Consider the following 12,980-nt stretch of genomic DNA (forward strand, 5'->3'; position numbering starts at 1 on the left):
CATGCACATATTTTGCCTTTTTTGTGGAACACAATGAACTCACGAATGATTTTGTCCTCCAGACTTTAAACTCAGTGACTCCTCAGCCTCAGCCTGAAGACTGCAGCATCGCGTTGTTGCCTAGGAACCAAGATAAGAACCGCTTCATGGACGGACTTCCGCCTGACAGATGTCTGCCCTTCCTCATCACGATCGATGGGGAAAGTAGCAATTACATCAACGCGGCGCTCATGGATGTAAGTTCCCACGAACAATACATTGTACGATAACACTGTTTGATAAGAAAAAGGTAGAATATGGAAATGAAGACACCACTGGTCAAAGATTTTAGAAGCCTAAAAAAAATCAGCATATCTAAAAATGCCGAACTGAGAAATGGTTGTTCTAAAACTTTTGACCAGTAGAAAACATGCAAAAATATCGACGCATGTGTTTATTATTCACACATACAGTCTCCCCTCCCTGTTTGTGTGATGCTGTGTTTGTGGTTTAAGCACACAAGAAAGCTAGAGACAAATCCAGGTTTCTATAAAAAAAAAAACGAAATATTTATTGTGAAGTTTCTTGGGAGTGACATAGTGCGGCTTGTTTACATGAGAAATTAGAAGGATGTCGATGGAAAGCAATTAGGAAAGAACTCTAAAGTGATTTTAGCATTATGGAGTCTAAAACTTACAATCATTTTTATTTATCAAATATCCAGTCGTTCTTTTCCTCTGCCATCCTATTAAATTCTCATGAATATTTTTGATAGTGTGACTTGTGAGGTGAGGACTTGCTAATGGCTGCATGGTTCTATTTTCATGGTGAGTAACGAAAACCCGACTTTCAGGGCCAACGTAGTAGGATTGTGATTCAATCTGATGGACTTGAGTTTTGTAGTATTTGCGTCTTAGTTAAACTTGCCTTTGGCCTCTCTCTAACCAAGCTGTCAGAGGAGTTCCAGGTAACGGGATTTCACTTCAAATATTCCAATACTGGATTTGTTTCATGGCTTCGCTGTCTTTCCACCACGTTCAATGTCTTGCCATAAACCCCCGAGTTCACATGCCCCTCCCCCCCCCACCATTGGCTGGCTGTATAGCGTCGGTTCATTACGACACGTTTTATGTCGACAGAATATCAAGTGGACCCTCGTCGATGTTTATGTGGCGCATGCTACTCACCCCCACCCCTGCATGATCAAACATCTAGATGATTAAGCTACCCTGTTTGCGTGTCACTTATTATGACCGGCCATTTTTTTTTTCTTTGTTGTTTACCTTCAGAGCTACAGACAACCGGCCGCCTTCATCGTCACCCAGCACCCGCTGCCCAATACCGTCAAAGACTTTTGGCGCCTGGTGTACGACTACGGCTGCACCAGTCTGGTGATGCTCAATGAGATTGACCTAGCGCAGGTACGAGTACCGTAAATTTCGGACTATAAGCCGCGACTTTTGAACCTGGAATCACAAGTTTTAGCTGATGCGGCTTATAGTCCAGTGCGGCTTATAGTCCAAAAATTACCTAAGTGTGTGTTTTTCAAATCTAATCACGAGTTGTCTCCACAGGGCTGTCCCCAGTACTGGCCGGAAGAAGGCATGTTGCGTTACGGGCCCGTCCAGGTCGAATGTATGTCCTGCTCGATGGACTGTGATGTGATCAGCAGGCTGTTCAGAGTCTGCAACCTCACAAGAGTGAGTATTCAAACGCTGTAGTCACATGTCACACCTAGCTAACCATCGCTATCCATTGATGTGTTAGCCCCAGGAAGGCTACTTGATGGTTCGTCAGTTCCAGTACTTGGGCTGGGCGGGTCACAGGGAGGTCCCGGCCTCCAAGAGGTCCTTCTTGAAGCTCATCCTGCAGGTGGACCAGTGGCAGCATGAGGGAGAGGAGGGGGAGGGAAGAACCATCGTCCATTGCCTGTGAGTAAGATTCAACGTTGGCGAACGGCGGTTCATTTCATAGCCTACCACTAGGGGAGCACACGTAACCCTTCCTAATTCACGTTTTTGCGTATTCGGGGAAACATGATGCAATAATAACTGCTCAAACGTGAATGAACTGTTGAATTGATTGATTATTTTGGAGTCGATTGATGGAGAACATGAACCAAAACTAACTTCCTTGGTGTGTTTGTGAAGAAACGGCGGCGGGCGCAGTGGCGTGTTCTGTGCCAGCAGCATTGTGTGCGAGATGGCCAAGAGGCAGAGCGTGGTTGACGTCTTCCACGCCGTCAAAACATTAAGGAACAGCAAACCCAACATGGTGGACGCTCCGGTAAGGCCAAAACATAAAAAAAAAAAATAATTGAGTATGGGAATACACAAATCTGACGTTTGTGGTGCGTCTACAGGAGCAGTACAGGTTCTGCTACGACCTTGCACTGGAGTTCATCGAGTCCTCTTAAACAAGTGGGAAGATGGCGAAGGAGGAGGAAAACCCTGGCTTGTCCTTCCAGACCAAGTCAGTCTCATGGATGTGTGCCCGAGGAGACTTTGAAAAGCTCCTTTATGCTGAAATTGTACAGCTTCTTGAGTGCCAGTGAGCCCCCTCGGATGTGAGGGGCCCACAAGTCAAACCGATGTTTAGTCTCTCTCCACGCTCCATAACTGCCACCAGCTTGAGATGATCATCATCACAATGTTCTCTTGAAGCTCTTTCGGAGCAAACATATCCTTAAACGTGTTACCTAACCGAAAGATCACTTCGAGAGACTGACTCAAAAGATAGTTTACATGTTGAGTATTATTAGGCTTTTTTTTTTCATTGCGTCATGAAGAAGAAACTTGTAGTCAAAAGAAATGTGATTTTTTATTTTTATTTGTGTCGTTTCTTTTTATAAGTTGATTTTCTTATTTAGATTTTTTTTTTTGGCACATTTTGAGTTTTTATTGCATTGTACTCCAGGGCTGGGCCCAACACGCTTTCAATTTATCACAATGGAGGTCCTTAGAGAGAGAAGGAGTAATTAATAATTAGCGCCGCAGTCTGATTGGTTCACTTGGAGCATTAGTGGTATCCCTTGGCTTCGTTTACTTTGTGCACTGGCGGCCTAGCGACATTTTCGCTCTCGTTACGTCGCCGCGGATGTTTTATTCATAAGCCAAAGACTTGTTGTAAATATGTGTATACGGTTGAAGCACATTGTTCGTATTTATTGTTTACGTTGCTTCTGAGAACAATCATTCTTCGCTTCGCCAACACCGTAAAGCGCAACGATGTAACGGGCCAACCACTGAGCGGAGAGTGTAAGAACAAGCTGTATATCGGAGCATTAGAGGTACGCTAGTTATTTTTTTGTTTTTAAGTATTTACTCTGTAGTATTGTCTTGTTTTGATTCAAAATGAGCCTGTGACGTTACTGTGCTTTATTTGGTGGAAAAAAAAAATACAGCCCCCCCCCTCCCGTCGTGCTCAGTGCAGTATTTGAGCTCAAGGTCCGAATGGGATGTGCTGTTTTCTGTCCCGCCAGCAGCGAAAGCGACGCTTGTGCCTAAACATTATTTTATTTTAGATTTTTGGCATCCTGGATGGAGAGCAGACTTTGTCGAATGCATCCTCGCTTAACCGATACAATGTTGACTTGTGGTGACTGATGTGTTTGTTTTGCACAAGCTCCATTGAGGCAAAAAAAAAAAAAATTGTAAATAGAATATAAGATTTTTTGGCTCTAGTCAGGTTGCATCCTATACATACTAGTAAGGCTCTAATGTTGAGATTTATCGGACGGACAAAATGTTACACTTTGTACAAATGTTTAATGTTAATTCTCTCGATGGAATCTGAATTGTTTTTATGTTCCTGGTATTTTTTTTTTTTTTTCCGTTAAAAGAAAAAAAAAAAGGATGTCAAGCAATAGTGAAAGGGCGCAATTAGGGTAACACAAGGCCAACAATGAGTGACGTTTGCTGCCAAGCCAGTCTGAATATAAAGTCAATATTCATAGTTATTGTCTGTAATGTTTGGCTTCTTTGCTGTAATAAAAAAAAAACAGATCACTGCTTTCAAAAAGACTCTAGTTTAAATAATCACACCGACAATCATTGATGTTATTTGTAACTGACCTTTTCCGGACTCTTCTTTCATCCCTCCATTCGGAGAGATCCCAGGCCAGCCGGGAGATCATCAAGAAAATGCATTTCTTCAGATCTTCTGCTTGACCATAGGTGAGTTGCATCTCTTCCACCAAAAAAAAAAAAAAGCCATACAGGTTCACTGCACAGTAAAAATAACTTTTAAAAAGAGCCGACTGTTACTATGACAACAAGAAAGATTGGGATATTTATAATTACAAATGCTGCACAACCCCGATGTTTTCTTCAAAAAGTTTAATTTGCATCTTTATTTACACACGGTGGACGGCAGTAGTTTTAAAGACTCAAATTATACTTTTAAACACAAAGCAAGAAGGAAAAAAAAAATGAATTGTTGGATCTAAAATGTACGGTAAATGTGCCCGGGGGTAAAGAAACCTCTTAAAGGAAATATTTATTTTGAAAAGAATCTTATAAACACTAACCAATCTGTAGAATGCTGTAATAGTGAGCAGCAATCAAACACTAAATAATACATTCATTTTTCACTACCCTGCATGCTATCTGAAGAGCCTATAAAATCATGTGGACAAAAAAAAAAGAACTCCTTGAAACAACAAAAACATGGTCAAGCGCGTAAAATAGTTCCATTCAAATTAGGCATATATTATATATATATTTATATATGTATATATTTTTTGTACAAATACAGAATATTTGGCATTTATATCCATTTTTCGCAACATTTCAAAATAGAATTACAATTACCATCTTTATGCCATCACATTTCTTATAATTCCAAAACCCTTTAAAAGGCCTTTTTTTTTAATTAAATCTTTTTTTTTTTCTACCAACGTCCACAACACGACACACTTCTCCATCAAAGGCAAACAACAGTGTGACTGCTCTCTCTCCTCATAATGAAATTATTATATAAAATAAAAAATATACTAACAATGCTTGTGAGTGGGTTCAAGTGGGCTTCATATCAATATTGTTCTGAAAAGCAGAGTGTGGGATGATTGAAAAATGGAAATTGAAGTACCACCCAGCTATTAAGCATGTAAACTAAGCTTATTGCTTGAGGAGCAGATAAAGCCGGGTGTCGACGATGGGGTGATGTCATCCGTGATTTTATAAGAAGAGAGCACAACAAGTGAAGGACATCTTTGCAGTGCACAAAACTAGTAAATGCTTCTCAATTAAAGATCAATCAGGAGATTCAGTTGGGGTTAGTGAGTGTGTGTGTCGATTGTCTGAATGAACCTAAAAAACATACATTGAGCACCGGTTTCAACTTTTTGATGTTCAGTTGGCGCGTCTAAGTAGGTTGATTCAAAAGTTAAATCGGAACCCCCACCGTCCTCCCGAAAACACAAACATACTAATGGTGCATAGTTCGTAGACTTGGCCTCCAAGCCCACATGGCGAGTTTGCCACGAGCCCTCTACGACCATGCGGTGAGGTAACAAGACGAGCCTATTAGCTTTTCACGTTCCTGTTGTCTGAATAAAAAAAAAAAAAAAAACAATCACAGCAGATAAATTTAATTTTAAATTTAAGTTGCATTTTTAAATTGTCTTACTTTAGGGCTGTCATTTTTTAATACGTTTAGATTATCGGTTAATCGAATAATCGGATAAAATTTTATTTGCATTAGTGTATCAAAAATATTTATCCCCAATTACTTTCAAATTTAAATTTAAGTAACATTTTAAAATTGTCCTACTCTAGGGCTGTCATTTTTAATATGTTTAGATTATTTTATCGATTATAACATTAATGAATCGAATAATCGGATAAAATCTTATTTGCATTAGTGTATTTAAAACATTTATCCCCAATTACTTTCAAATTTAATTTTAAGTTACATATTTAAATTGTCCTTCTCTAGGGCTGTCAATATGTTTAGATTATTTTATCGATTATTACATTAATTAATCGGATAAAATGTTATTTGCATTAGTGTATTAAAAACGATTACTGTTAACCAGTTATTTATATTTATTGAGAATTTAGTGATTTAAAAACCACCCAAACAACAGTTAAGCAATATCACAGAAGACTGATGGTCATCCAAAGTAAGACCAGATGTTTGCGAAGGTCTTATCCCCTCTCTAAAACTATAAAGATATATTTGAAATATTTTAAAACCACTATAGGAAAACCCTGATGCTTTTCCTCTCGCGCTCTTATAACACATGATGAATTTGAATGTTGCATTGCCTCCGACTTAAATCTGACTTAAACCAGTTTACAGCCCTTTATAACGCTTAGAAGAAGTCGCAGCAGCAGTAGTAACCATCAACATGCACAACACCATAAGGCACCTGAGGAATTGTCATGTACATAGTTGCCCAAGCCCCATTATAGCAAATATTTTTGGCTTATGCACATTTATGATATCATGATTATTTAATATGTACTAATAGCCCCGCATGATACCACTTACTGTGTGCAAGTCACATGGTGCGCATCTTTTTAACCCCACGATCTAAAACCCTGTAAATTCCTCACTACACAACACTACAAATACACAAACACACACATCTGCTTGAATAGGTAGTTGCCCTACAATTGCTGTGTGTGTGTGTGATGCAGGAAAGAACTCGTTGATGTTTAGAACACACACTGCCAACCTTCCCTCCATCGATGGAAAAATTAATCAATTTTCATTGGGGGATTTACATGCATTATTGTGACTGATTTACAAAACCCAAATAAATTAAATATTTTATCATTTTGTGTTGTTAGTATGGAATTCTGTGAAATTGGCAAAATCTATATGGTCTCTATATTCTATGATTTAAATAAATTAATGTTAAGAAATGGTACTGGGCTCCTTAGTGGCCCATCCATCTTTTTTTTTTTTCTCCTCCAAGCACACCAAGAAGACATTTTGGACACTTTTGTGGGAAGTTATGAGAAAAGTCCTTGTCTGGCACGCTCTTATGAGTTTGGTGTGGAAGAACTTGACTAAGAACCCTGACCTATATACCACCAGACACCTTTGGGAAGAACTACACCTAAGCTTGTGAGAACATTTGTGGCGTCAAATCCCTTTTTTTTTTTATTTCCTGGTCCACCAACCTCAAACTACTGAAGTAATTGAAGGCTCTGTGGTTGCCATGGGAACAAACGGCTCACCTAAATACAAGTAAACAATCTTAAGGATTGCGAAGCTCTCACTTTATAGGTACATTTAATTTACTGGATAGGCTAGTGCTAACATAGCATGAGAACTTTTCCGCCATTATTATAGAAAACCGAAAGACTTTTTTTTTGGGCAAACGCATTGCAAAGATGATCCTTCCTAACGTCACATTGGAGCACACACACACACAACCAGCGCAGAGACAAGCGGGCACCATGTTGATAAATCTCTGTTTTTTTAAAAAGTCCTTGAGTGTGTCTGTGTGCGCATAGGCCCGGGTTAAGGACAACACTTGGAGAGTAAAAAGCAGCACCGTTGACTAGAGTAACTGACGAGTGTTAAAGTGTCATTTGCACCCTAAATGATGTTTTGTGTGTGTGTGTGTGTAATCTGAGCTAAAGGTTGCAGCGTGGGAGCATGCCCTAATCAACCCATACAAATGCTCTGTTAAATCAATCCCGTCAATACCAAATGTAAATTTGCAATTTGTCACAATATCCGAATAGAATGGCATGAAAAAAAATAAAAAAACATCAACCGTCCTTTGCAATTCAACTGCAACATTACCACGTGAGCTCCATAAACTACATTTCCCTTGGAAATACAAACATGAATATCGTAAGGCGCAAAAAATGCTGTTCTGTACTCTCCTCTTGCGCAATCTCTCGAGTTCGTAGACGAATGTGTTCTGCGACGTGAACGCATCCAGCAGCAAAATGATGAATCGAATGGATGAAGGTTGAAATAAGTTGAAAGTGATTTTTTTTTGTTTTTTTTTAGAGAGAGGAACAATTACAACTTGACTAACAAACTCTCAGTGTACCAAATATTTAAAGTACAGAAAATATTGAAATCAGGTGTTGATTCGGGGCAATAGCAGCTCTAAAAAAGGCTAAAGTTGGAACGTTTGAGCTTGCTGCAAGCACCACACTCCTCAGAATTAGGAGTTGAATTGATTTGGAGGCTGAATTTTGAAAAAAAAACAAAAATCTAGAAGCGTAAGAATCTAAAGAATGGCAACACATCTTAAAATGGGCGACGGAAGCAAGATGTGATGCCGGGAGCTGGTGTTGAATGAAGAAACCAAAAAAATGAGCAAAGAGGAAATCAAGGATGAATCCGTGGACCTCAAAGCCTCGTCTGAGCTTCCGGGATGTAGATCTCGATGCTGTCGGCTCGCTCGGTAGCTGAGTTCTGTCTGAACGAAGCCGCTCGCTTGGCGGCCATGAGCCGTCTGCGGGCCTCCTGGCGCTGGCGGTCCTGGAGATCCAGCGATCGCTCTCGCATGACCCCGCCACGGCCCCTGCTGGGCCTCTTGGTCAGAGGGGGAATCCACTTTCGATCCTTTGGAAAGACAAGAAGACATGGAAGACATCTCCATGGAAATGGTTATGGAGTTCCAATTTTTGATACCTTCTTCTCAGGAGTCCCCAGCAGTTGCCACTTGTTGCTCTTGATCTGCTGCAGCTCTTCAAATTTGGCAGTGACGTCTTCAATGGAAAGCTGCAAGAGGTCCCAGAATCCGGCCAGGTCCTGAGATGTGGGTCTGGGCATGGCGCTTGGGTCCTTGTTTTAAGAAAAGAAGAGAAAACAAAAAAGAAATAGGGGAAAGAAGGAAAGAAAAGAGTAACACACACTTTATTGGCTATATTTTGCGTCAATCAACTCAGTTCATAGTCAAACCACAGTCAAACCAACAAACAAGCCTTTTTACCTTGACTGCCACTAGGAGGCAGTAAAGCACCAATCGTGCCACTTCACGTCATGCATTACGTCAAGAAGAAAATGCGCAGGTAAACTTTCAAAAACTCCTGGCTATTTTATGCTTTTTTTGTGCTTATTTAGAATGTTTTTATTTTTATTCTGTTACGAATTTATGTATTTTATGGTCATTGTTACCTCCAACAGGTCTGAAAGGGCTTCAACGATCAAAATCGATGAATTATCTGACACATACACGCAACACTAGATTTGAATCTAATTAAACCTGATGGATTTTGTCCCGGTGAGTATTTTTTATTCATTAAACTTTATATTTCTGCCATTTGTTTATTTTTATGGTCAATTTGCAGTCGTTTGAAATGATGTGCTGTGGCTATTTCATGGACACCTGTTGATGATTTGTGCTCATTGCAACATATTGGGCAAATTCGATTTTATTGTCTCTATAAATGTGGATAATTATTCTTTTATTTATTTTACCCTTCTGATTATAATGGATTGTGTCAGGTGGTCATAATGTTGTGGTCAGTGTGTGCTCTGTGGACTTGAGGACAAAAAATACAATGGCAGTCCATTATTCAGAGACTAAGGCTCAATTTCAAACTATTGCCTTTGTGCATTAATGGAAGGGCTCAAGTGCTTCCGATTGGAATTCCCCTTTCGTTTTCAGAAGGCTCGACAGCGGCGAAGGGACTGTTCCTCTATTGATTGCTGCGGTCTATTGCTGGAGGGCGAACCAGATTGTCAAAGCTCAGGCAGAGAAGGACATGTTTTCCCATAATGCAACTCTCTAAGAAGCAAATTAAAAGCATGGTGGGCTTGTCAATACTACATGTTTTTCTTGTCCATCACTCACCAGATTTTGCTGACATAGCCAGTAAAACTGCTGAAACTTTTGGGACATGAGCAGCTGAGCGCTTCCCACCGCACTCCGGATTTTTCCTAGAACTGCAAACGTCGAGATATTCAAGACACAATCAACTCCAGTCAGATTGAAGAGAAAACCAAAAAAAGATGCTCACTCTCCTCCGACAGATCGTGTTCCTCCGCCTCCCCTTCCATCTCTTTACACCATCCCTCCATCCTTTTGGATTCGTTGTGAAGAAGCTGCATGAACCAGCTGCCATCCCTGCGAAGAGGAGACACTCGACCCGTCTCGGTGGCTTCCAAGGTGGGTTCAACAAGCCAGGGTTCAGGCTGCGGGCTGGGGGGGCCGCTGGAGGGCCGGTAGTCCTCCCTGTAGCTAAACAGGCCTTGTGTGCGCACTGTACGGATGGCCCCGTACTGCGTGGGGGTGCTTGGCTCAGAATGGCGCCCAAAAGCACCACCGAACTGCAGACCCTTGTCTTCCATGGAGGGGAAGCCCTCCAGCTCCATGTCGGCTTGCACGGCGGTGGTAACACTGTTGGACCGCTTCACCCGACCTCGCCTAAACGTGCGGAGGTCATGTGATTAGAGTTGCCGTGCAACTCCTGGACGTGAATGTCAAAGTGGTGGCACCACATACCTTTTGTGATCCTCCACCTGGATACCGATAGAGTGAAACTGAGGAAGACCTTTGCTTTCAGTCTCGGATTCTGTCGCAGTTTCCACCTGTTGAAGACCCGCCGCAATTTAACAGTCAAATCTGAGATTCAAGATGGGGTCATGCTGTACATGCCTGTATCCCGATGGAGGATCTTGGAGTTTTGAGGTACTCTTCCGCCTTGGATACCAACACGGCTTTGTCGCAAGTCTGGATGGAACTGTGGCTGCCCAAAGATGCGTGCCTCTTGGGCGCCGCAGACTCCATGGCCATCGTGACCGCTTTGGAGCTGTCCAGGCTGTCCATGGAGCTGTAGATGGGACGTCCGAGGCTGTCGGTGGCCCACAGACCGCCTCGGGGTTGCCTCCCGTCCTGGTAGGCATCTTGGGTGGATTCAGTGCTGCTCTGGGCTGTCACAGAGATAAGAGGCTTGGTGGTGGCGCGCGGGGGCACGGGAGGTGGGGTCTTCTTGTAACTAGGAGGATATGACACCGCTGGATAGCACAAGCAGGATGACAGGACGAGGAAAAGGCAAAAGAAGGATGGAAAAATGAATACAAGCCAAACTTAATGGGAGGAGGAAAAAAAATCACCAAAGGCAAGCCACTAAAAAGCACAATGGGAGCTCAGAAAATTTTAAAATTCATTAAGGGGGGGAAGTTGAGATAACGCAAGGCAATCTGTTGCCCGCTAAAACACACATCAATGTTAACAATTGTAGTCACAGCACGCAACACACACACTCGAGCAGACTACTTGGCTGAGAGCTAATTAAGTGCAACAAAACCAGCGGAATTCTGTTAAGACAAATCCCATCACAGACTTGACTTCCTTCCAACTTGAAGAGGCTGCAGTGCTGCAGGAGACTGTGGGTGGCTTCCAAATGGAAGCTTTGTGACTCAGGCAATATTGAAACACCACATTGTCTATTTATACACTTTGGAGCCATCTGACTTCATTTTCAAAACTGAGCATCTTACATACAGACTTGGCCATCATCTGACTGTAAACGAAAGAGCACAGCGACTGGATTTTTTTTAGGATTAATTAAAAATGATTTCGGACTAACAAAAAAAAAAAAAACCTTCCTACACTGGATTAAATCTAAATGATGGCGACTGACTGGTACCTTGCGGTGGCTGAGCACGGTCCACACTGCACGAAGTAGGGAGACGAAACTGAATGCCTGCAAGAGCCAAGCAGAGCCAGTTATTGGAGACTCGGCCAAGTGTGACACAGATAAAAACGCTCGCCGACTACATTTACATTCCATTCATATTCCAAAGCAATTATTGACGTGTTTTCCTTGCATTTCTTACGTCGGTCAGGAAAGGAACACAGTTATTCTGGATTAACTGAGCTTGATTGGCGACATTTTTTAATACTGCTAATATGAAATAGCTCTGGTTGTCCATTTTTTTACCTGTGTTTCTTTTACAATTCACATCATCATACAGTGGGCAAATATTTCAGACAAAACTTTTTATTTTAGCCGTCAGCTTTCAAATACTGTCTTAAAAAAATGCTCGACAAAATGCTGAATTAAAATCTGTTGCCCATGTATCATGATATCATACATGCATCATCTCAAAAACAGACATGTTATCTTCATGTACAATACATACACGTATTCACGAGACAAGAATCGAATTTTGGGGAATTTCGCATTGCATCTGATTAGCTAATTAGGATTTAAACAAAGACAAATCTGAGTGCCTTCATTTTGTTTTTAAATAATTACTTGCTGTATTACAGCATGTAGAGTACAATTTGACACAATGACAGACAAGGTCTAAAGATGGCTAGAACGGACTATATCCGAAATACTGTCCATTTTTTTTGGCGATCTGGACAAAATGATGGTCGCGACAATTGAAATAGTCACTCCCCGCCCGCCGTGCGACCCGGTCCACTCGCGCCAGACGCCGCCGCCTTTGCCACAGTTGCGATGTAGGGCTGGCAGAGAGGCTGGTGAGAGGCCGCTCTGACGCAGATCAGGGCGGCTTGGTGCTTAATGACGTGCAATGACTGACGAGCTGTGCATGAGCATGGGGGCTGGAGATGGAACAGAGTGATTGTGTGGTGTGTGATGCTAATCCTGCCTCATTTCATTTTTGCGGGGACAATTATATCTTCATTGAGATTAGAATAAATAGTAGTCTTCGAAAGCCTCGAAACCACAAAAAAAACAATCCTTTGACGGTAAACATTTCATCTTTGCCCGTTGCTAAGCACTTTATGTCCTTGCTAGGGAAATGAACCTAACCAAGACTAAATAGTATCAATTTTGATGATTGAAATGTAATATTGTACCATGGTCTTCACAAATAAATGGTAATTCAACCTCTTTTTAATATTGTGCCTAGTCAAGAGATAAAAATTGTTTCCTGGGCAGTACTTATTGGATATGTTGAGACCCGGTACAATGTGAACACTGTAAAGAACCGTATTTTCCGCACTATAAGGCGCACTGGATTATAAGGCGCACCTTCAGTGAATGGCCCATTTTAAAACTTTGTCCATATATAAGATATATACATTTGGCCCGCGGGCCGGA

The 12,980-nt window shown here is 41.5% G+C and overlaps 3 protein-coding genes across 22 annotated transcripts in view; 2 read left to right on the forward strand and 1 right to left on the reverse strand.

Annotated features, from left to right (window-relative positions):
* The window catches only part of ptprk (protein tyrosine phosphatase receptor type K), a 50,141-nt gene extending 46,142 nt beyond the window's left edge, over positions 1-3,999 (forward strand). For 13 of the 18 annotated variants that reach the window (XM_049757182.2, XM_049757184.2, XM_049757186.2 and 10 more), the window contains 6 exons: positions 63-236; positions 1,269-1,400; positions 1,554-1,679; positions 1,747-1,910; positions 2,130-2,265; positions 2,342-3,999. In XM_049757182.2, the coding sequence (XP_049613139.1) occupies positions 63-236; positions 1,269-1,400; positions 1,554-1,679; positions 1,747-1,910; positions 2,130-2,265; positions 2,342-2,395 (786 nt within the window). In that variant the 3' untranslated portion in view covers positions 2,396-3,999. Of the gene's footprint in view, positions 1-62; positions 237-928; positions 947-1,268; positions 1,401-1,553; positions 1,680-1,746; positions 1,911-2,129; positions 2,266-2,341 lie in introns of all 18 variants that reach the window. The other 5 variants (XM_049757178.2, XM_049757180.2, XM_049757183.2 and 2 more) reach the window with 1 other exon arrangement.
* On the reverse strand, positions 2,850-12,024 carry LOC137839565 (disks large-associated protein 2). Its single transcript, XM_068649337.1, is given in 7 exon segments — positions 2,850-8,742; positions 9,755-9,846; positions 9,921-10,327; positions 10,406-10,491; positions 10,559-10,917; positions 11,553-11,679; positions 12,001-12,024. Coding segments are annotated over 7 exon segments (1,533 nt in total). The 3' UTR covers positions 2,850-8,304.
* The window catches only part of LOC125990270 (cytospin-A), a 33,919-nt gene continuing 29,780 nt past the window's right edge, over positions 8,842-12,980 (forward strand). For 2 of the 3 annotated variants that reach the window (XM_049757230.1, XM_049757231.1), the window contains exons 1-2: positions 8,843-8,969; positions 9,085-9,181. The gene's annotated coding sequence lies outside the window, so the exon portion shown is untranslated. Of the gene's footprint in view, positions 8,970-9,084; positions 9,182-12,980 lie in introns of all 3 variants that reach the window. The other variant, XM_049757232.2, reaches the window with a different exon arrangement.

This window comes from Syngnathus scovelli, chromosome 20, assembly GCF_024217435.2.
Source record: "Syngnathus scovelli strain Florida chromosome 20, RoL_Ssco_1.2, whole genome shotgun sequence".
NCBI classification, from domain to species: Eukaryota; Metazoa; Chordata; class Actinopteri; order Syngnathiformes; family Syngnathidae; genus Syngnathus; species Syngnathus scovelli.